At 51.2% G+C, this 21,808-nt stretch overlaps 1 protein-coding gene across 13 annotated transcripts in view; it reads right to left on the bottom strand.

The window, feature by feature from the left end:
• Positions 1-4,521: 4,521 nt before the first annotated feature.
• Positions 4,522-21,808, bottom strand: part of Anks1a (ankyrin repeat and sterile alpha motif domain containing 1A) — a 185,550-nt gene continuing 168,263 nt past the window's right edge. For 4 of the 13 annotated variants that reach the window (XM_029566905.1, XM_029566907.1, XM_029566904.1 and 1 more), the window contains 11 exons: positions 17,337-17,435; positions 16,769-16,921; positions 16,583-16,690; positions 15,385-15,549; positions 13,936-14,061; positions 13,530-13,601; positions 13,296-13,382; positions 9,916-10,056; positions 8,603-8,770; positions 8,225-8,323; positions 4,522-7,820 (listed from right to left, as the gene is read on the bottom strand). In XM_029566905.1, the coding sequence (XP_029422765.1) occupies positions 7,701-7,820; positions 8,225-8,323; positions 8,603-8,770; positions 9,916-10,056; positions 13,296-13,382; positions 13,530-13,601; positions 13,936-14,061; positions 15,385-15,549; positions 16,583-16,690; positions 16,769-16,921; positions 17,337-17,435 (1,338 nt within the window). In that variant the 3' untranslated portion in view covers positions 4,522-7,700. The remainder of the gene's footprint in view (positions 7,821-8,224; positions 8,324-8,602; positions 8,771-9,915; positions 10,057-13,295; positions 13,383-13,529; positions 13,602-13,935; positions 14,062-15,384; positions 15,550-16,582; positions 16,691-16,768; positions 16,922-17,336; positions 17,436-21,808) is intronic. The other 9 variants (XM_029566910.1, XM_029566909.1, XM_008840118.3 and 6 more) reach the window with 5 other exon arrangements.

Consider the following 21,808-nt stretch of genomic DNA (forward strand, 5'->3'; position numbering starts at 1 on the left):
TGCAGTCATGTTTAGAGGTTTGGGCATTAGCACATGAATCTGGATAGGATATTATTTGGTCTGGGGTATTTGTGAACATCTCTTTTCAGTTTGGTCAGGTTGTGCTTCACGTTTTAGTTACATTGTTTGGTGCAAACACATTTCATCTAACTATAATCTTCATTCAGTGGCTTTATACCATTTGGTATTTATCATGTATATGTGCATACCACAGTGTGTGGCAGAGAACAACTTGCAGGAGTTGGTTCTTTCCTGCATGTGGATTCCAGGGCCTGAACTCAGGTGGCAAGCACTCTAACCCACTGAACTATCAGCCCCCACTTTTTCTTTCCATTTTCTTACTTTCAGTCTGCCTATCTTGTTATTTGAAGTGAGTTTCTTGTGGACATTATATGGTAGATATCCATCCATCCATCCTCCATCCATCAATCCATCCTCCATCCATCCATCCATCCATCCATCCTTCCTCCACCCACCCATCCATCCACCCATCCAAACCTGTATTTGTGGTATGGAAGACCTAATCCAGGACCTTGTGCATGCAAGGCAAATGCTTTTCCACTGATTTACACTACCTAGCTCTACATCAGATTTTAAAATCTAGTCTGCTAATCTTGTTTTCCTTTCTTCCCTCTCTCTCTCTCTGCTGTTTTAAAAACAGAATATCACTATATTACCAGTCTCTTATAGCTCAGGCTGGCCTTGAACTTGCTTTGTAGCTGAGGACGACCTCAAACTCCTGATCTTTTCACTTCTATCTCCCGAGTTCTGCGTGCACATGTGCAACACCATGCCTGGTTTGCCAATCTCTCTTAACTGCTATTTTAAAATAATTTATTATTACTATTATAGTTTAGATATAAAGTATCCCCCAGAAGGTTCATGTATGAAGGCTTGGTCCACAGCTTGTGAAATTTGATCAAGTCATTGAGAAGCAGCGAGATTATGAGGGCGCTGACCTAACCAATGGATTAACTCACTGAAGGATTGATAATTTGATGGCTTTATTGGGAGGGGCTGGAGATGTTTGTAGGTGAGGCCTAGCTGTAAGAATATCTGTCCTCAGGATTACACCTTGCCCAGCTCCACCTTCTCTCTGCTTCCTGGCTGCCATAAAGTAAGCAACTCGCTATTCCACATCCCTTTGCCCTGATGTACTGTCTCACCACATGCCCAGAAGTAGGGGAGCCTGCCAGGATGGCCTGAAACTTTGGAAATTCGAAGCCAAAACAAACTTTCCTTCAGTTATCCTTTCTCAGGTATCTGTCAGCAGTGAAAGGCGGGTTGATGAGTAGTCACTATGTCAGCATAAGGCTGTCACTTTCTAGTTGCTCCCCCCCCTCGTTTTCCTTAGTTATTTTGACTGTAGATGGAATCTTGCTGTTGTCCAGTCTAGCGTGAACTTGTGATCTTCCCAAGTACTGGGGTTTATAGGTATGTACCACCACACCCAGCATGTAGCCATGTTTTAAACCATTTTGATGTACCTGCAGTGTGCTCTTTCCGTACCTGTTTGGTGGCTTTGTATTTTGTAGAAACCTTGTCACGGGTGACTGGTGTCCTCATTCACCAGTTCAAGTAACAGTTTCCTTTACCACTGCCATTTAAAATGTAATTTTCTTGGGCTGGTAAGATGACTTAGAGGGTAAAGGTGCTTGCCCCCAAGCCCAATGACCTGCGTTCAAGTCGCAGGACCCACATGATAAAAAGTGAGAACCAGGTCTTGTGTGTGCCCAAACCCATACACAAAATTTCTTTCATGTCTATTCAGAATCATGTTACTCTAATAACTTTTGCTGCAGTCATTAACACAGAGTTCAGAACAAAGCTGTTTTGCTTACATATTCATTCTTCCCGATGGTCTGAGGTTTCTGATTGGCTAACTTTTCCACTGGTTTTTAAGAGTAGATCTTCTGGTGACACAATTCCTCTATCCCCGCCACCCCCCCCACACAAAAATGTCTTGATTTTCCTTCATTCCCGAAGAACATTTTAGTATTTTTGCTGAGGTAGGATTCCAGATTTGTCAGCTGCTAAAAAACACAAGTACTTTTGACTTCTTCCTTCCTCTTTCCTTCTCCTCCCTCCCATCTGAGATAGGGTCTCACTGTACTTCAGGCCAAAGTGACCAGAGTGACCTCAAACTCATGGCTCTCTTCCTGCCTCAGCCTTCCAAGTGCTGGGAGTACAGGGCATGCGCCACATACCCACATCCAGCTTGGCGGGCCTCCGTGTTTTCTGGGGTCAAATCGCCTTTCCTGTATTGGTAAGGTGTTTTTTTTGTTTTTTTTTAAAATTTGTTTTGTTTTGAAAAAGGTCTTGCTGGCTTCAGGAATTTGTCTGTTTCTTCAGAAACTCGACTACGGTGTGCTGGTGTCTTGGCGCTTATCGGGGTCCAGGCTTGTTCGGCTTTTATGAATAGGTGTCTGCCTCTTGCCAAAATTGGGTTTTTCTTTTTAAAAATTTGTTTTATGAGTGTTTTTCTTGCATGTATGTCAGTGCATCATGTGTGTGCAGTACCCAAAGGTCAGAAGGGGGTTTTGGAACTGGAATTATGGATGGTGGTTAGCTGCCATGTGAGTCGTGGGAACTGATCCCAAGTCCTCTGCTACCAAGCCACCTCTCCAGCCCCTCCCCCTTTTTTTCCTTTTTGAAATAGGGTCTCACATAAGTCTAGGTTGGTCTGCAACTTGCCATTGCAGCCAAGCTGGAATTAAGCACATTACCACACATGGCTGACAAGTGACTTGTCTATTGAAATTTGAACAACTTCATCTTATTTAAACCTGTTAGAACAGATGTTGTTGGACATTTCTCTTCAAGGGAAAGAACATGGCTTCCTTACTGCCTGGTTTGGCAGAAATCCTGGTTCCCCACCTGGTCTCTGCTGACACTTGAGGTGTATGGCTCCTCTTCACTGCTGGGTGGGAGCACTGGTCCATCCATGGTGAAGGGCCCGACTCTGCAACAGGTTCCTCTTATCCACAACAGAGGGACTGCTGGGGCATCTTGTCATAGCCAAGTGCGCAGCCAGGCTCCCTACTGCGGGGTCCTTGAAGTGGCTGGTAAAGTGGAGTAGACATGACCAAATTTGTAGCCTTTCGTGGCTGCCCCTTCATGGTCCTGTGGCTAGAGAAGCTTGTTTGGCTTGTGTTGCTTAGTATTTCCACCCATGGTTTAAATTGTACTGAGTGGGAAGAAGAGAGACAGACATCCAGGGGGGCTGGAGAGCTGTCTCAGGGGTTAAGAGCGCTGGCTGCTCTTGCAGAAGACCCAAGTTCAATTCCCAACACCCACATGGCAGCTAACAACCTTTTGTAACTCCAGTTCCAGGTGAATTCAGGGTCCTCTTCTGTCCTCCACAGGCATTGCATGACACGGGTGCATTTACATACATGCAGGCAACACACCCATACACATAAAGTAAAAATAAAGTATTTTTAAAAAGGGACACCCAGGAAGCAGATGTTCTGGTGTACTTACCTGTGAGTGCTATTATCAATTTTTTTTTTTTTTTGTCTTTTGTCTTTCTGAGACAGCGTCTCCCTGTAGTCCCAGCTGTCCTAGAACTCACTATGTAGACCAGGCTGGCCTCGAACTCACGAAGATCCACCTGCCTCTGCCTCCTGAGTGCTGGGATTAAAGGCGTGTGCCACCATGCCTGGCATCAAGTTATCTTTTAATCTGTTTCTATTTGTTATTGGTTACATTTTGCCATGCAGAAATTTTGGGGGTTTATATATAGCTGAATACTTAAAAATGTATTCGGAGGAGCTGGAGAGATGGTTTATTGATTCTCTTGGAAAGGATCTGACACCCTCTTCTGACCGCCACAGGCACTGTAAGCATGTGGTACACTTACATGCAGGCAAAACTCATAAAATTTTTAAAATGTATTTAGCGTTTTACAACATGCTTGGAAAGGCTTTTCATACCAAGGTTTTGCAATCAAGGGCTTTAGGTCACTGGCTAGCTAGCTGTGCATGTCTAACACTTGACCCCCACAATTGAGCTGCGGGGATTATACTCTGTCATGGTTTTGAGATTCCCCCACGTTCTGGTACAGAGATGTTTGGTGAAGGGCCATGGGCTGATGTGCCCGGTACAGGGTGCAGAGACCCATCTGTGACCATGCAACCCTTCTCTATGTTAATCAGATGTTCCTCATCTGAAGGAAAAAAGTGGGGGCCCTGCTACACACTGGGGTGTCTCTTATGGGGCAGACTTGGTGTGGCAGTCTGCCTAAGAAGGCCATACACGATGCTCCACCCGAGCTGTGCTGGCACCCAGCCTGCGTCCGCACTCACACTGGAAAACAAACTTCCTAGTTCAGGGATGCCAAAAAATAAGGCTGGTTTCCATTGCTTATTTATTAATTCGGTCTGTTCTAAGTTGTACAGTTATGAAAATAACAAAACCAAAGCTGGAAGCCCAGGAACAGTTACACTCTTGTGTAGTGAGGTCAGTCTATGTTGCACAGGTTGGTTATGTTTGGTACCACAAAATGTAATTCCGACAAAATCAGATTAACAATTTTATGTACAGTAAAACAAAAGGGGAAGTCATTCAAGTATCAAAATACAGAGACAAAGATTAAATAACATTTTTCTTACAGTTCCATCCCACTGCCCACCATGAGCAACTCATGTGAACTGCACTGTGCAGGCCTGGGTATCTCAAAAGGCTGTGTTCAGACTAGTTTCTAACGTGTTGACAACTGCAACCATGTGTTCTGCGTGCACAAGCCAAGGCTTCTCAATAACGTCCCAACAGTCACCTCAGATGCAGAGCCTGCAGGAGTGGGGCATCTTGTCCGGAGCAGCTGCCTAGTGAGAGGCAAGTGGGAGCTTGAGGAGCTGCAGTGAGGGCTCGGAGTACACCTTGCGACTCCCATCTGAACGCTCCTTCATAGTTCAGGCACGGCGTCAGATCGCCCCAGGAACAACTAGCACTCAGGAGTGCAGCGCCCAAGCCCTTCCACTTGAATCCTGTCCTGATCTAGTCTTCTCTAAGGAAGGGAGAGACCGCCCCAAGGAAGAGTAGAGGAGGAAGGTCTAGTCACTTGGGTTTCTTGACTATTCAGAAACCAATCTCAAAGACCCAGAGCAGACAAGCCAAGACTTCCAATGTGAAAACACCCTGAATAAATAAGGACATAGCAGCGTCATGGGGAAGAAATGCCTGCGTGGGATTTAAAAGCAGTACAGCTTGAGCTCTTCGTAGTGTCTAGTTTTCCCATTAGGCTTTGTGCCTGCCAGCAGAGCCGGGGAGCAGGAAGGAGTGCAGCACAACTGACCTAGGAGCCATAGGTCTCTCTGGATCACTGCAAGGTGTGACTGAGAGGGAGGCACGAAAACTAAGGGACATCTCCAGTACCCAGCAGTGGAGGACAACTGCCCCTTTCCAAATGGGCTGCTGCATGCCCAGCAGACAGGAAGTCCATAACCTAGAAAATACAGCCCTGTTTTCTAGTCAGACACAGGTGAAAATGCCCAGGAGCTCTGCACATCCCCAAGCCTGGAGAATGACCACTACCCATTTTTTAAAAGCAAAGGAAGCCAGTAGCAGGGCTTAACCAACAGTGTGCCAGCCTCCCAGCCTGTCCTCAAGACTGGGGGAATTGGACTGCCAACTGATCTAGCGTTTCCCACACCTGGAGCTAGAACTGTAGCCAGCAATAGTCAAAAATTGGCAGTTCCGAGACTCAGACCTGACTAGACAAGTCACAGCTGGCACGTTACAATCTTAGCTCATCTACCCATTAATGCCTCAAACAAAGCTGCTGCTCCTGATTGGGCTGTGGCAGGCTGGCAGCAGGCAGTGCTCTGGTTACTAACAGGCGAGCTACAGAGGAGTTCCCCGCACCAGAAACTACTTGTTCATCCCATTGGGCCACTGGACCTTTCTATTTGGAACACCAGAATCGGACCACAAGTCTCTGCAGTCCTGTCCTAAGGAGCCTCCTAGCCAGCTCTAGACAAGTATTTGGGAGTAAAAGACCATGAAACAGACTCCACCCTGAGGACAGAGGGCTGCAGATGGTGTTCTGGCTAATCAGAGCACCTCCATCCTCTCAGTTCATGGCCATTTGTTTAAAGATTGGCAGTTTTGCTGAGAGGCTGGAGCCAAGTGTTAAAATTTCATTTTTTAAAAAAGTTTTTTTCTTTCCCCTATTAAAAACATGTGTCTGGGCAGGTCACTTCTGGGGCCTTCCAGAGTTCCAGTCTCATTGGCTAGAGGCCTAAGACGTCGTCGCTGCAGCCAGGGCACGGCTTGCTCTGCAGGACCTGGTGGTGGTAGGCCCAGACCAAGCAGCCGAGAGGAGGTCCTATGGGCCGGGCCTGGGTCTTCGGAGCTGCAGTAGAGGCTCGCTGCTTGGGGGGGAGGGCAGGAGCCTGTGCACCCCACGGCTATGTTTCCGCAGCACAGTGTGGTTCCGCAGTGGCTCAGCTTGGCAGAAGCAAACAATGGGGAGGAAAGAGTTAACCAAAGGGTCTGGACCAGGTGGAGGACACGGAAAGGACACACAGCAGCAGAACACCAGTCCCTCAGCCTCCCAGGGTGCCCTCCATGGCCACATGCCCACTGCTGATTCTGGCCCACGGCAGGGGGTTAGTTGCCCTGGTGGTCTCTCCACCATGCTACGTGCTGCATTTGCACCAGATGCTACGGAATTGCTTCCTTCCTGTCTCCTGCCACCTAGACTGATCTTCCCAGAGTAGGGAATACGGAGCTTCCTCCAAGAAAGACTCAGCTCCGTGAAGCCAGCTGCCGGTGGCTGTGAGGAGAGACAGCTGGTGCTCCCCTCAGAGGACTGAGAGCTGAGGGAGGGTACAGGGGATGGCTGGATGATGGCCATTTCGGATCCCCACACCGCGGACAGGTAGCAGAATGCTCTGAGGCCACAGTCTATGCCCCTGTGCTCTGGAGGCTCCACTCTGAGAAAGTGCACTTGTGTGCAGGGTCCTACAGGAAGGGTTTCCTCGGTGATCTGCACTCCACGGAGTCAGGCCCATGCCACAGAAAAGAGGAGTCAATTGCATAGAGGCCCCCCTACCCCTCCCAGAAGCCAGCTGTTCAAAGATTCATAGATCCCCATTCAGGGCTGACATCTGCCTGAATGTCAGCTCATCTGTCCCAAGCCAGGTCACATTACTGAGCTCAGGTTTTCACAGGGGCCTAACCAAGAGACTGAGACCAGCACCTTAGAGTAGCAGCAGGGCTGTAGGCCAGCTGTGTGGAGGGCATTCTGGCACTGGGTGGTCACAGTGGTTGGGTGGGTCAGGTGAAAACTGGCAGCTATGGGCACCCACCTGTGACCCAGGACAGGAGTGGGCAGCTGACAGCACCACCACGGAGGGAGCTACTGTGGTGTCATGTGGAGTCCACTGGAAGACTACCCCTCCCTCCGCTCACAGTGCCTGTTGCAGAGGCTCTGGGGGCTGCAGAGTCCGTCTTAGTGCCCATGAGGTTGCCTTCAAAGGCAGGTCACCCCCCAGCTGTCCTCAGCCCCAGGGCAGACTTCACAGTGGTGGGTGGTATTATACAAGAGCTGTGAGCGGAGGAGGGTCTAGAGCTGCTGCCAGGAGAGGGCAGGTCCCTGGAGAGGTGGGGCCAGGGTGGTGACAGCTGGAAGGAGAGTTGAGACAGCAGAGAGATGGCAAAGGCACAGTGGGACCCGCGGAGACAAGGGTGGCTGTTTAGAAGATAGTGGTCTCATACTTGGTGCTGAGGCTCCGCTTAGAGTCTGGCTTTGGGTCTACAATCCAGGAAACACTGGCGTGGGATGGGGCCTCCTGGTCTGTATCAGGTGGTTCCAGCTGCCAAACAAGAGACAGGGTGAACATTAAGACTGGGACTCTGTACCAGGAACTCCCTGGGGATCTTGGGGATGGACACTTCCAAGAGATTTCTTGGGGACTGATCAGGTAAAGGAACTTTGCCCCAGTCTGGTCAGGGTAGGCAGGAAGGGGATATGGAGCTTGGCAACTCCATCCCTTGGGTCCCTTCAGCGGGTAGAGAGCTTGGCCTGCGGCAAGACCACAGCCAACATCCCAGACTTTGCACAGGACACATGACACAGACAGGGCAGAGCACACAGGGAGAACATCTCCGGACAGGAGAAAAGAATGTCACGCAAGCAGAGAAGAGGCCACCAGAGTATGAGCAAGCTCACGATCCCTTCAGGGAGACTGAGACACAAGACAGCAGGAGGCGCAAGGACCTTGACTCCAGGACTAACGGACGGCAGCGGTAGGTAGGAAGGACGGTGTGTGGTGCAGGAGTGACAGTGACAACAGCGACTACCAAGGGGCAGCGGCACCTGGGGTGCGGAGCAGAGCAGAGCAGACACAGGGATGTCACTGGGCGCTCGCTGCAGCCACCTTCAGCAGCCCCATGATGACCTTTCCTGGGTTGGACTGGCCGGGGAGGAGAGGTGGAAATCCACTGGCAGAGGACCCCCCACCCCCCATATGAGCTCAGCCCTTTAAGGGTGGGAACCAGCTGCCTGGAGGAGTGAGAGGGCACTTGACGTGCCCAGCTCGACCGCCAGCCCTGGCAATCTAGGGGCTGGGGAGCCTTGGTGACTAGGCCCACGTACCGCAGACTTCCTCACGGCAACCCGAGGCTTAGGCACGGGTTTGGAAGACTTTGTTTCAATCATCGCAGTAGAGGCCCCCATGGTCCTGGACTTCTGGGCCTGCAGGGCTAGCTGATAGGCCACCTCAAACGCTTGCCCCAGGGTCAGGATGATCTCGTAGGTCAGGTTCTGGGAGGAAGCAGATCACCGTGTGAGCAGAGGGCCTCTGGGAGCTCTGCTCCCTTTCTCTAACAACTGCCACATCTTCCAGAGAACTAGGGAACTAAAATTTGTTTCAAAGCCAGCGGAGTATGTCCTTAGAGAACAATTTAAGCAGACCACATTGTTTCTTTAAGCATAATTCTGACAAACACTGGGGGAACGATGGCTCAAGAAAAGACGCCAAAGGCACCTGGCGCATCATTTTCTTTACAAGGTCCGTGTGTCTGGGTTGCTGTTCTGTCAAGGTGGTGGGTGCCAGACTGATGACTCGTTTATGAGCCAACTAACCAAGTCTTTTTCAAAGGTGGAGCATTAAGGATACTAACGATTTCAGATGAGTAACCAAGTGTCACACTGCTCCAACCCCATTTGCCTATAAACCTCGTGGTCTACTGTGACTTACACAGCATGGTGAATTTTAAGGGCACTGCTTTTTCACAGACTATGGACTATGGGAGTTGGCGGTAAGGAGTGGTGAGTGGATAATCCTGCTTTTCAGTGCAGCTCCAGGAGGGGAAACATGGTGCAAAGCTGGCCATCTTATGCCAAAGCCCTGGCTCCTAACCCTCTTGGCTGTAAGCTAGCAGAAGGACAGCGTCTGTAAGCTACAGTCTGTGTTGAGGGAGCCATAGAATCTGAACACCTGAGACTTCCTACTGGGGTGAGAAGGTGGCAACAGGACCAGGGACAGCAAGAACCCCTGTCTTGCAGACTGCCAGCTCCCATTGAGGCTGCACAGTGTGAGAAGGAGCAGAGACTCCTTGGCCCTACAGCATCAAGCCCAGCCAGAACAAAAGGATGCAGAAGGCACTAGATGTAGGCCGTCACTGGCAGCTGGGGAAGCTGGAGCAGTGGGTTGACAAGCCACCTAGGAGAGAGAGGACTTACCTGACCCAAGAAACATCTGGCTGGAAAACCAAGGTGTCACTAACACCCTGGCCCAGTGTGGCTTCCCTCTGGGCTTGTGTGTCATAGCCGTTTGAAAGGGACTGCACTAGACACTGCTGGGCCTTCATTCTAAGCGAGGCCAAGCCAGCCAGGGCCTTGGTGACTCTGCCCACTTGGACAGGGCAGGGGCAAGGCGTAGCCCATTCTTGTCACAGGACACTTACCACATCCACTGTGCTGAAAACGTGGCAGTAATGGTGGCTGGTCTGCAGGTCCTTGGTGATATAGGCAAAGGTGCACAGGTCCTCAGGGTCCTGGGCCGCACAGGAAATGTTCCGGATCTCATGTTCCGCAATGACATTCTGCTGGGGAAAGTGTGTGCTGGAACTCATGGCCCCTCAGGGCAGTCCTCAAACATCACCACCCTAACCTTTTACCAGCCTGCCACACTAGCAAAACCCAGTTTCCTCAGAGGGAGTGAGGGACTGTGTCTATGCTTGTTCCGTTAGGTTCAAGGGCTCCATTCATGAGCAGGTTAACAGGCGGCAAGACAGTCACAGCCACTACAAGCTCTGTCTTGCGCCTGCCAGAGATGGCATAAGCTGGGAAGGGTATCAGGAAGGTGGAAACCAAGCAGTGTGTGCGTGAGGGGGTTCTGCTCACTGAAGGAGACACACCCTTGAAGGCCAGTGAGCATGGAAGCCAATGGTACTCATGCTGAGGAAGAGAAAATCACCTGTTGCTAGAGCCAGGACGGAACTAGAACTCCAGGGCACAGGTATGTGAGCAGATGACAGGAACCTGGTGAGGTGGTTAAAGTGGGAAATGACAAGAAAGGCTGGGGCTGGCACTGGAGTTGGGGGAAATCTGTGAGATGGGCTCCGCCCCCACTGTCAGAGTTTGGATAGAAGTGTTCCAAATGGCTCATACACTGAAGGTTGGGTCCCCTCTGGTGGTATTATTTGGGAGGTGCTGGAACTTTTAGGAGGAGGGGCCTAGCTGGAGGAAGTGGTCAGAATGCAGGTTATACCTGGTCCCTTTCTGCATCCTCCAACACGTGCTCCCACCTCAGGCACAAACAGAACTAAGGGACCATGGAAAATGTCAGCACCACAAGCAAATCCTCTTTAAACTGATTCTCAGATACTTGGTCATGGAAATGACAAAGCAACACAGAAAACTGGTTTAAAAAAGGGGCCATTGGGGCTGGAGAGACAGCTCAGCAGTTAAGAGCACTGGCTGCTCTTGTGGAGGACCTGGGTTTGGTTCCCAATACCCACACTGTGGCTAACAACCATCCATAATTCCAGTTCCAGGGGATTCAAACGCCCTCTTCTGACCTCTGTGGGCATTGCACGGCATGAGCGCATTTCTACTCATGCAGGCAACACACTCATACATGTAAAAAAAAAAAAAAAAAGTGGCATCACTGCCATGATTAACCTGACCATGTGGTTCTTAAGCCTTTGGAAGAGGTTGGTGGAGGAATTTGAAGTTTGGAGGGAAAAAAAAAAAAAAAGCTTAGCAAGCTCTAAGAGTTGAATGGGAAATTCTGGTGGGCCCTCAGAAGACAGAAAGTGACAGTGCAGGACAGTGAAGACTGCTTGTGAGCTTTCAGAGCTGAATGCGGACTCTATTGGGAACTGGACATGTTACACTGTAATACAGAACTTGGCTAAATTTGTCCACATCCGGAGACTGAGAGACTGGGTTTAAAGGTGACAAGTCGGGGCTGGAGAGACAGCTCAGTGGTTAAGAGCATGGACTGCTCTTGCAGAGGACCTGGATTCAGTTCCCATCGAACTGAACTAGATATGGTGGCCATCCATAACTTGAGTTCCATGGGCTCAGATACCCTCTTCTGACCTCTATGGGCATTGCATGACATAGGTGCACTTACATACATGCAAACAATACACTCATACACATAAAAATATTAACTAAAACAAGGTGACAGGCTCATTAATCTGGGGCAAGGACACTGCAATGCTCTGCGGTCAGGGAGTGGCGTGGTCCTGCTGACTGTTCTTAGCCAGGCTTATAGGCAACATTAAGAGCAAAAAAGTAGAAAGATTTGAAAAAACATGCAGTTTGGTCAGAAAAACCCATACAGAGTTGGGCCTAAGGAAGATGTGTTTTTAGAGAGTAGTGCCATTAAAAAGCCAAGTGATTTGCATTGAAACAACAGGAAAATGCCTTGAAGACATTTAGGAATTGGCCAGACCCCACTCATGATGAGTTCAAAGGCATGAATAAGTAATAAGCTCATCTGGAAGACCTTTCCTTGTGAAGAGAAAGTGTTTAGGGAGCCCTGCTTACTCAGGCCACCTGGAAAGTATTTCCCTGGGATTCATGTGACCACGCTCAGCCATCCAGGTACTCTGAGCTGGCTGCAGCCATGGTCGAAAAGGACCCAGTTACTCCTTGATCAGATGGCAGACCCTGTGTCTTCCATGTGATGCTGGTTTTACTAGCATGCAGAACGCAAAAGTTATATGGTCATGGAGGCTTGGACTCAGATTTCTAAAGGAGGCCTTGGAGGCCTGGCCATGTGTGGCAGCACCAGGAGCTGTGTAGGCAGTTCCCAAGAGGCAGCATGAGAAGCCAGGAGGGTAAGGTTGAAGATTCAATGAGAACTCAGGGATACAGATGTCTGCCAAGGGAAGCTGCTGGGGAGCAGTGAGCAGAGCCAGCCTAAGGCTGAAGAGAGAGGCCATGTGAGCTGAAAACAGCAGGGCTTCCCAGCCCACTGGAGCTTACACCACACGCTCCAGATACTAGACATGGAGCTAAGGGATGTAGTGTTTGCCTTGCTTGGGTGTTGGTTTGTGTTGGTCCGAGCCTTACTATTTTTGTTCTTTCTTTTGGAACAGGAATGTTTATTCTGTGCTCTATCTTGGGAACATGTAAATTGGCTTCTGATTTTTTTTAAAAAAATATTTTGTTATTTTTATTTTATATGTATGAGTGTATCACCTGCATGTATGTGAGTGCACCCATGTCGTGCAATGCCACGGAGCTCAGAAGAGGGCTTTGGATTCCCCTGGAACTGGAGTTAAGGACGGTTTGTAGCCGCCATGTGGGTGCTGGGAATTGAACCCGGGTCTTCTGCAAGAGCAATCAGTTCTCTTAACTGCTGAGCCATCTCTCCAGGCCCAGCTTCTGATTTTTATAGGAGTGCACAGTTTTAAGAGTCTGCCTTTTATAAAATGCCAAAACTGTTAGGGCTAGGAGGATTCTGGGAGGTAGACTACATTTGCAGTATGAGATGAATATGAGCCTTTCTGGGTCAGGGAAGAATGTTATGGTTTGGAAATGAAGTACTCCCCACCAAAAGGGTCATGTGTTGAAGATTTGGTCCCAAATAGTGGTGCCATTTTAGGAGGTGATGGAAACCTGTCCCCACCCCTTCCTGTCTTTCTCCCTGCTTCCTGGCTACCATGAGGTGAACAGTCTGTGCCCCACGTTCCTACCACCTCATTACAGGTCCACACTGGGACAAGTATGGCCTGAACCCTCTGAAACTGTTGTTCTTCCTCCTCTGGTCACAGGGTCAGCTGACTATATACCTGCCAGCAGTCCCATGAGTCCCTGCCAACAGTACCTTGTTGGAGGCATCGATGAACTTGACACCTTTGTATGTGATGGACAGGATGATGGTGGGGATCTTCTTCATGTGCTCGGTGGACTTCTATAAGAAACATGGGGTGGGCCTGAGGATGTCCCTTCTCTGACTCCACACCCCTTCCCATGCTTTCACCATGTGGCAGGGCCCAGGTGGTTTTAAATGGCACTCCCACTTGTCACTTTCTGTCCTAGGCAGCCATCTCCCACCTACCCGCATTTTGGCACAGGCATCTTGTGTGGATTCTGTCCCTCGCAGATCTTTGATCAGCATGGAGCCCAGATACTGTGGGAATGAGCAGGGGCTGGGTTTAGGAACACCTGTGCCACCATGTGGGACGACCCAGTCAGTGTGGGACTGTCTACTGTTAGATGGTTACCTCCCCACCTACTGTTCTCCTGCCCCAGTTAGAGAGCTCTCTTTCCATTTTATTTTCAGGCTAGATCCACCAAGATGTTTCTGTTCCACCCCTTAGCTGCTGGGCAGGGTGCACAGTTAAGAGGCTGGGTCTTGGGCCTTGTGAAAAGCCTGAGGACCTGCTGCGACTCAGATTGCGGGGGAGAGGGGAGCAGATAAGAAGGGGCAGGGAGGGAGGCTGGCCATCTTGAGAGCAACTCACATTGGCCTCATAACCACAGGACTCAAAGATGAGTTTCTCGGGCTGGTGTTGCCAGCTCTGCACTGGAGCATAGGGGGCGGCCAGGCTGGGTGGGCGCAGGGTCAGCTTGGTCTCACTGGGTTCCTCCTGGAGAACACACACAGTTGGACACTGCTTACCTGCTCTAGGGGAGCTCACAAGCTCACCATCTGGCTCTAGCATACCCAAGGGTGGGGAAGCCAGTGACCTCGGTAAGGGTGGGCGTCAAGTGCAGAGAGCAGGGCAGACAAGCACCTGAAAAGCTCTGGGGCCGAGGAAAGTCCACACAACAGAGTGGGTGTTGGGGGAATAAGCTGTGGTACTGTTCAGCACAGAGAAAGTATGCTGAAGCTGTCGGAAGCAAGTCCCCAGCCTTCGCAGCTCCCGGGCAAGGGAGGCTTTTTTTTTTTTTTTTTTTTTTTTTTTTTTTGCTTTTTGTTTGAGACAGGGTCTCCCTGTAGCCCTAGCTGGCCTGGATTCGCTATGGAGACCAGGCTGGCCTCGAACTCACAGAGATCTGCCTGCCTCTGCCTCCTGAGTGCTGGGATTAAAGGTGTGTGCCACCACGCCTGGCCCAAGGGAGGCATTTTAACAGGGCCTCAGGAGAAGGAAGGGATGGACAGGAGGGAAAGGTCAGGAAATGTTTCAGACTTCTGTTCCTATCAAGTACAGCCTCCACAGAGAGCTGAAACTGCTTGGCACTGTTTTTTCAAATCAGCCTCCATGACCCTCAGGGTTGTGTGGTGGGAAGGAACGGGAATAAAGGAGGGAGATACCTAGAGACCAGCAGGAGCGGGGTGGGGGGTGTCAGAGAAGGCGGGCGCAAGGCATCAAGTCTCCCTGAGGGGACTGGATACCTGCCAGTCTGGAGTTGATCAAGATTAAATGCAGAGCTGCTGGGCAAGGTGGGAGGTCAGACAGGCAAGCACCAAGTAATGTGGGAACTGAGGGGGGGCCTTGAGAGGCTGAGCCTGGAGAGCAGGACGGTGGCATCATACCTGCCCAGGCGAGGCACAGAGCATGCAAGTGCCCACCACAAGGCCCAGAAAAGCAGCAGCAGTGCATGCTATGGGCCTGGCTGTGGTTCTTCCACAGTGCAGCTGGGGGCTGGAACAGCAAGGAGTTGAAATGCTGCAGAGGAATATGTTCTGGGGACGGGGTAAGAGAATGGAGGGGTGGAAGGCTTTGGGATGGACTGTGGGAATGAGCAGGGACCTGCAGGACTAGACAGAGGAAGAGCCCCAGAGCTGAACACAGGAGGGAGCAACATGTAGGCGGCAGAAAGTGGCCCCGACCAGTGAACTATTGCCAAAGTTTCTGGATGCTTGTCACCCTGTTATCCAGCCCCAGGTAGAGGAAAAAGAGAGCAGGCTGGGATGCATCCCAACACTGATGCCAGCACAGCTCCAGAAGGCTGACTCTCCTGCTTACCTGGACTCGGAAGCGCTCTGCTCGAGAGGGTGCTGCAAGATCATGCAGGCTGTCATGACGCCTCCTGCCTGTGTCTGCTGAAGGCAGCAGCAGGTCTGCCGACCGCCCTGTACATGAATCATTCTGGCTCAGCGGGGATGACGTCTGGGAGATTAAATCCTGGCACTGTTGGGTGAGAAACTGGTGAAACTCCCAGGCTGGGGTATCTACAGTTCTGGGGCCGACCAGGACGGTGCACAGGCCACAGCCACAGAAGAGGCAGGGAGCTAAGGATCAGCATATGAATGTCATGCAGGCCAGAAGCCTCTGAGGACAGGGGTGGCTGGGCCTTGCCTGGACTTCCCCAGAGCTAAGGAGCCTGGAAAACCCCATCCTGCAGGGGCCGGGACAACCCCATCCTGCAGGGGCCCACACAAGTGCAGTCCAGAGAGACCCAGTGTGGGCTATAGAGAGGAAAGAGTGAGAGGGTGGGAGCCACTTTCAATTTACCAAGGGTAAATCATGGCTACATCCCACCCCAGGTCTCTGGAGCGCACGTCTGAACCAGACCAGCCTCCGTGGCCCTCAGAGCTGAGGTATCCTATGTGGCCCCAGCCCTGGCCTTCCTCAGCTTCCTCACATGTGAGAGGAGAAACAGTTTACTATGAGGTTTCTGCCCAGCCAAAAGACAGCGCAGGGCCACATGTCACCACCATTACAATTTGGGAGAGCCAGTCCTGACCCTTGGCTCTGAGCTGGCCTGTTTTCTGAGTCAAGGACCTATTGGTTTGAGTAAGCCCTCAGCTGTGAGGTTTTTAAAGCAGGTCTGTACCCCTTCTGCCTTGTTGTTCTAAGGCAGGTACTGGGTGGGCCCAAGGGGTGTCTCTGGACTGGCTTGGGATGCCCAGCTTTGGGGCTCATGTAAAAGCATTAGAAGGGCCTCCTCACTAGCCAGGTGCAGGGCTGAAGCTAACCCTAGATGTGGCCCCAATTCGGAACTGGCTAACTTTCTGTCTATATTTAAAGTGGCTACAGGCCATCTCGAGCATCTTGGTATGAAACAAATGGGAGGCATCAAATTTATAAATGACCAACTGGAAACCTCTGTCTTGTGCTTGAGCCCAGCGAGAGGACCTATTCCATGAGTCACATTAGTGCTAAAACTGAAATATAAGATACATAAACTATAAAATATAAGCTTTACCCCACTCCAACTCACTCTCAGCTGGGAAAACCTTGGAGGCTTCTGGGGTGGCTCCTCGTATGGCCTGTCTGCAAGAGAGGCGATGATGCGCTTGCGGTGGCCCAGCAGGTGGACCTTCAAGACCTGGCAGAGAGGCAGAGGAGAGGTCAGTGGCACCCAGGCCCTCAGTCCCCCTGCCTGGCCCCCCGAAGCTGCACTCACGTTGACAAGCTCGAGCTCCCAGAGGTTCTTCACAGTGTCAATGGAGCTGTAGCCACTGGACAGGAAGGAGTGGACGTAGTCCTGTAGTCCCAGGGAGTCCAGCCAGGAGGGTACTGATGGGGGACTGGTCCCATCATAGCCTAGAGCTTTCACCTGTGGGGTGACAAGGCAGGAATGGCATCCAAGAGTCATAGGCCGAGGACTTGGGGACCAACGGGCACCCTCCCTTCTCACAGCTCTGCTCTGGGAGGCAGAGGCTGCCAGGTCTGGGGAAGATGGACTGAAATGTCCCAAGGGGACACTGGACATAGCACTAACAGTCAAGGGGTGGAGGCTTGGGCATACCAAGGAGGAGTCGGTGCTGTCTTTGCTGCCTGCTCCTCCCAGGCCTCTCTGGGGTCAAGATAAGTTAGCTTGAGCTCGAATGAGAATGAGTCAAAAGTGACCCCAAAGGGGGCTCTGGTGACAAGCCCAGGCTGTGGGACATGGGTCTGTGTCCCAAGGACCTTTAAAACGTCTTTGGTCAGCCAGACAAGGCACTCCTTGTCCCTGGCTCCAGAGTGGTCACCTTGGGCAGGGAGCGTGCAGCCTGAAGCAGCTTCCGCCGGTGCTGTGGGTCAGTGATGCCAATCTCCCGAAGGTCTTGCTCTTCCATCACATTAGATCCCTGAGAGCAGAGATGAGGATGTTAGGCCCTTCCTACACTGACGTCTGGTGGCCAGTCAGCTCAGGCTGCCATGACCCTACACTAAATTCTCTATTATAGCCACCAGGTGGAGGCATAGGACTGGGCCCCTGGACTGGCACTAGCCTAAGCTGTGGGCAAATCTGCCCAGACTCCCCACTGCCAGAGAGTGTGGGAACTGCGCAGACCAAGATAGGGGAAGGTGCTGCCCACTCTTCACCCCATCTGAGCAGAGGTGTATTTTCCTGAGAACCACCTATGGACCAAGCACCACACAGATATGACTTTGGAGGCCCTAACTAAACTTGAGTGGGCAGATGGTGCCAGTCTCACCATGTGAACCCACAGGGTAACGGCACTGTTCCTGTCGCCTAGCCGAGGGACCTGAGGTCCGATGCCCAGTTCTCTCTTCACAGCAAATTCTAGGCCATCCTTCCTGCTTGCTGTCCTCTGAGGATTCTTTGTGAGGCTGGCTGTGCCTATGCTCTCCACAGTGAGGAGACAAGCCTTCCTTCTGTGCCCAGTTGTACTTCCAACTCTCGTTCATCTTCTTACTTCCTAAGTGGTTTTGTTCATGCAAAAGACCCTTCTTTTTGTGCCTGAACGCACTCAGCTTCCCTTGCAGGGCATTTCAGTTTGTCGGGCTTAGGAAGGTCCCCCTGCTTAAATGCTCACATTTTCTTCCTGATGCCCTTGATGCAGCCTTATTTCTTGCCAGGCAGAAACTATTTCTTGAACGAACTGTCTTTCCCCTACCAACCTGGAATTACCTCCGTGGGTCTGAAACTGCTGTTTCTGGACTTTCTATTCTACTGAGGTGGGTATTCTGACTCCCACTTTTCACTTGGACATACTAAGTAATTTGGGCCAGTGCTCACCGACCATGACCTGATGGCCCCACCTCTAGCTGGGTAGACATGAGCGCCAGACATGGGAGTGTCTCCTGAGCCCAGGTGTGGGGGCAAACATTGTCCCACAGAGGATACCACCAGCTTTAGGCTTAAGGGAGTCCGGATGCCCAGAGCTCTGTATCCAGGCTCACCTGCAGAACGCATCCCTTATGGGGCCTGGGGCCAATTCCTAAGTCACTGCTAAGTCTGGACATCACCACAGTTCCTGCAGGATCTGCTGATAAGGAAAGGCAGAGAGAGGTGGCTGCCTAACGAGAATGCCCCTGTGTTGAGGACACCTAAATGAGGGCCTGAGCTGAAGCAACATGAACTTCCTGCATGCCCACAGACTTGCAGACCCATTCATTCCCTCTACTAGCTTTTAGGGAAACTCAAAAGCTGAGCTGAGCCCTGAACCAGGATGCTGTCTCTAACAACAGACACGAGGTGATCTCCCTGTACTCCCTTCTCTGGGTTATGAACAGGGCACTGCAGGAAGGAACATTTCAGACAGGAGAGGACAGAAGGAAGGGAAGGAGGAAGAGGAAGAGGGATACAATCCAGACAAATAAAGATCACTACTGGCTAAGATCAACTGCAGAATGCAAGTGAGACCCCAGGAGCAAGTTTCTCAAGGAGGGAAGGGAGGAGCTGACAGTGAGCTGCATCTTCCCATCACAGCCCGGATTGTGCCAGTGCTCCTCAAAAAGGCCCTATGGACATGGACAGACCGACAGACAGAGGGAGCCTCTACCCTGATGTGACCCATTGGTGGTGTCTCCAGACTATTTCTGCTGCTTCTCCTGTGCTCGCTGAGCCTTTCTTATCCCTTCCTCACACTGGAAAAACATTTTCCTGAGCAGAAAAGTTATAAAGGTTTATCACAGAACATTCTGAAGGTGAAGGAAGCACTGTGCATGCGCGAGTGCACACACACACATTTCTAGGTGAAGCCAGGTGTGGTGAACTAATTTGTTTTAAAAGGTAACGTGAGGGCTGGCAACTGGGTAAAGGTGCTTGCTGCCAAGACTGATGACCTGACTTTGATCTCTGGAATCTACAGGGTGGAATGAGAGAACTGACCCCTCCTACAAGTTGTCCCTGTGACTTCCATACACATGACCCCCATAAAATTAAAAAGTCTTAGGGTTTTGTTTTGTTTTTTGGTCTTTTTGAGACAGGGTCTCCCTGTAGCCCCAGCTGTCCTGGAACTCACTATGTAGACCAGGCTGGCCTTGAACTCACAGAGATCTGCCTGCCTCTGCCTCCCGAGTAAAAAAGTCTTAGTTTTAAAGAAGTAAACGTAAGGACCAGCAAGATGGCTCAGTGAGTAGAAAAGCCTGCTGCCAAGCCTGATGACCCGAGTTCAATCCCTAGGGCCCACATGATGGAAGGAGAGAATGAAGTCCTGAAAGTTGACACCCGTCCACATGTCCTCTTGTGTATGCTAAATAAATATAACAACAACAACAACAATAAAGGAAAGCCAAGTGCAGTGACTCTTGCCTGAAACCCAGCACCTGGGAGGGTGAGATGAGAGGAGAGCTGTGAGTTTGAGATCAGCCTGGGCTACAGAGTGTGGTCCAGGTCAGACTGGGTTAGACTGAGACCTGTCTCACATGAACTAGGCATGGTGGTACACACCTGTAATCCTGGCACTTGGGAAGCAGAAGCAGGGAAATCAGGCCAGCCTGGATTACTTTTACTCTTTCAAGTGTTTTAGCTCATTGGGACTGAAGTGTACATGTGTGCACGGTTGTTTGAGCTGCTTTTCTCACAGGCTGGTACAAGCATGCAGACACTTCCCAACAAGAGTGCACACAAAGTTGGGTGTGGTGGCAAATGCCTTTAATCCCAGCACTTGGGAGGCAGAAACTGTCTATATAGTGAGTTCCAGGCTAGCCAAGTCTACACTTGAGACCATATCTCAAAACAACAAAACACAAACAAAAGTACACACAACCCAGCCTGTCCTTAGGCTGCGGGGGGTCACACAGCTTCTGCTCCTCCCACTCTCTGACCCCAGGGAGGCGCTTGATGTTCTGTTCCTCCAAGCCATACATCCATCCTAACCTGCTGTCTACTACCCTGAAACATGCTTCCCTTTGGTCTCTGCTGAGGCCGAACTGTTGTATTTGGCCCCAGATCTGCAGTGTAGGTTGCTGGACCCCAGTCCGTCTGGGGTCAGAGGGCTTGGTTCTAAGATTTGGCGAAGGAGCTGTCTCCTGCAGACAGCCTCCACTGTCCTGCTCTGTCCTAGAGAAGCGTGTTGCCTCTCAGCCACACCGAACAGTCTCAGTAAGGCCTGGTCTCTAGCATGCTCCCTTCAGAGGTTATGTAAGTGCACGGGAACACGGACACTGGTCTATGAAATCCCACTAGCAGAATGAGGCAGGCAGAGCACCTGTCCAAAGCTGCCCAGGAAAGAATCTAGGGAGCCTTGGTCTCCACATCCCTGAGTTTTTGCCACTAAGTAAATCTGTGAATTTTCTCCCAAGCCTTCCCTACTTCATAAACTGTGACCTCAGCCTGGCACTCCCTGTGCAGGTAGCACGAGCATCTGGCACCACAGGCCAGGCTGCATAGGCCCAGAGGCTGAAGAGTGAGGCCTCAGCTGGGACACTTGGCCAGGGCACAGAGCTTGCTGGGGACTGACTTCTTGCAGCCCCTTCCTCAGCCTTTTGGAGAATGGATTCTATTCCAGGACAGGTGGGTAGAACATTGACCCTAAGCGCCCCTGGGAGCAACACACCCTTCATCCATCCGGATGAGCCCTAGCTCAGGCGCCAGCTTTGCCAGGCACACTGAGCACCGAGGGCAGAGGCAGCAACTCCCTGTGAAATACAAGGACTAGATCAAGAGGCAGGGCAGCACCCTGAACAAGCACACGGCCAAGCAGGCGAGGTGCACACTCTAGGAGTAAGCCCTTTGTCTGCAGGGAAGGACTGTCAAGTCCAAGGTGGGGCCTGGTGAGCCTGGGAAGGCCCCCAGGTATCATCAGTGCCTTGGGCACCCGAGAGGTTTAGCGCTCAGGTGACAAGGTTGAGGAAGCCTGGGAGGCAGGACACATGCTTCTCTGGGAACACTCCTTCCCAAGTCCACCAGTCTTCCTGCTCTGGGCCCTCCTTCAGATGGACAGAGAAAATCCCAGCACAGCAGCTGGCTCACAGAATGCTGCGCAGAGATGGGAGGCTGAGGCTGGAAGCCCTGCTCAGGCTGGAAGGAAGCCCTGCTCAGGCTGGAAGGAAGCCCTGCTCAGGCTACAGTGGCCCCTTGGACCAGCGACAAAGGGAAGGGCATAGGAGGAGAAGGGGAGGGGAGAGCATGGGGTCAGGGCAGGAAACCTGGGTTCAAACAGTGTGGCTTGAGGGGTTAAGGGGAACAAATACCAGGGGACAGCTTAGGAGCTTGAGGACTTGGTCTGAAGTCTGATGGAAGCTAATAAAGAAGCCTCTTAGCCCAGCT

This window comes from Nannospalax galili, unplaced genomic scaffold (genome assembly GCF_000622305.1).
Source record: "Nannospalax galili isolate Female #2095 unplaced genomic scaffold, S.galili_v1.0 scaffold538, whole genome shotgun sequence".
NCBI lineage: Eukaryota > Metazoa > Chordata > Mammalia > Rodentia > Spalacidae > Nannospalax > Nannospalax galili.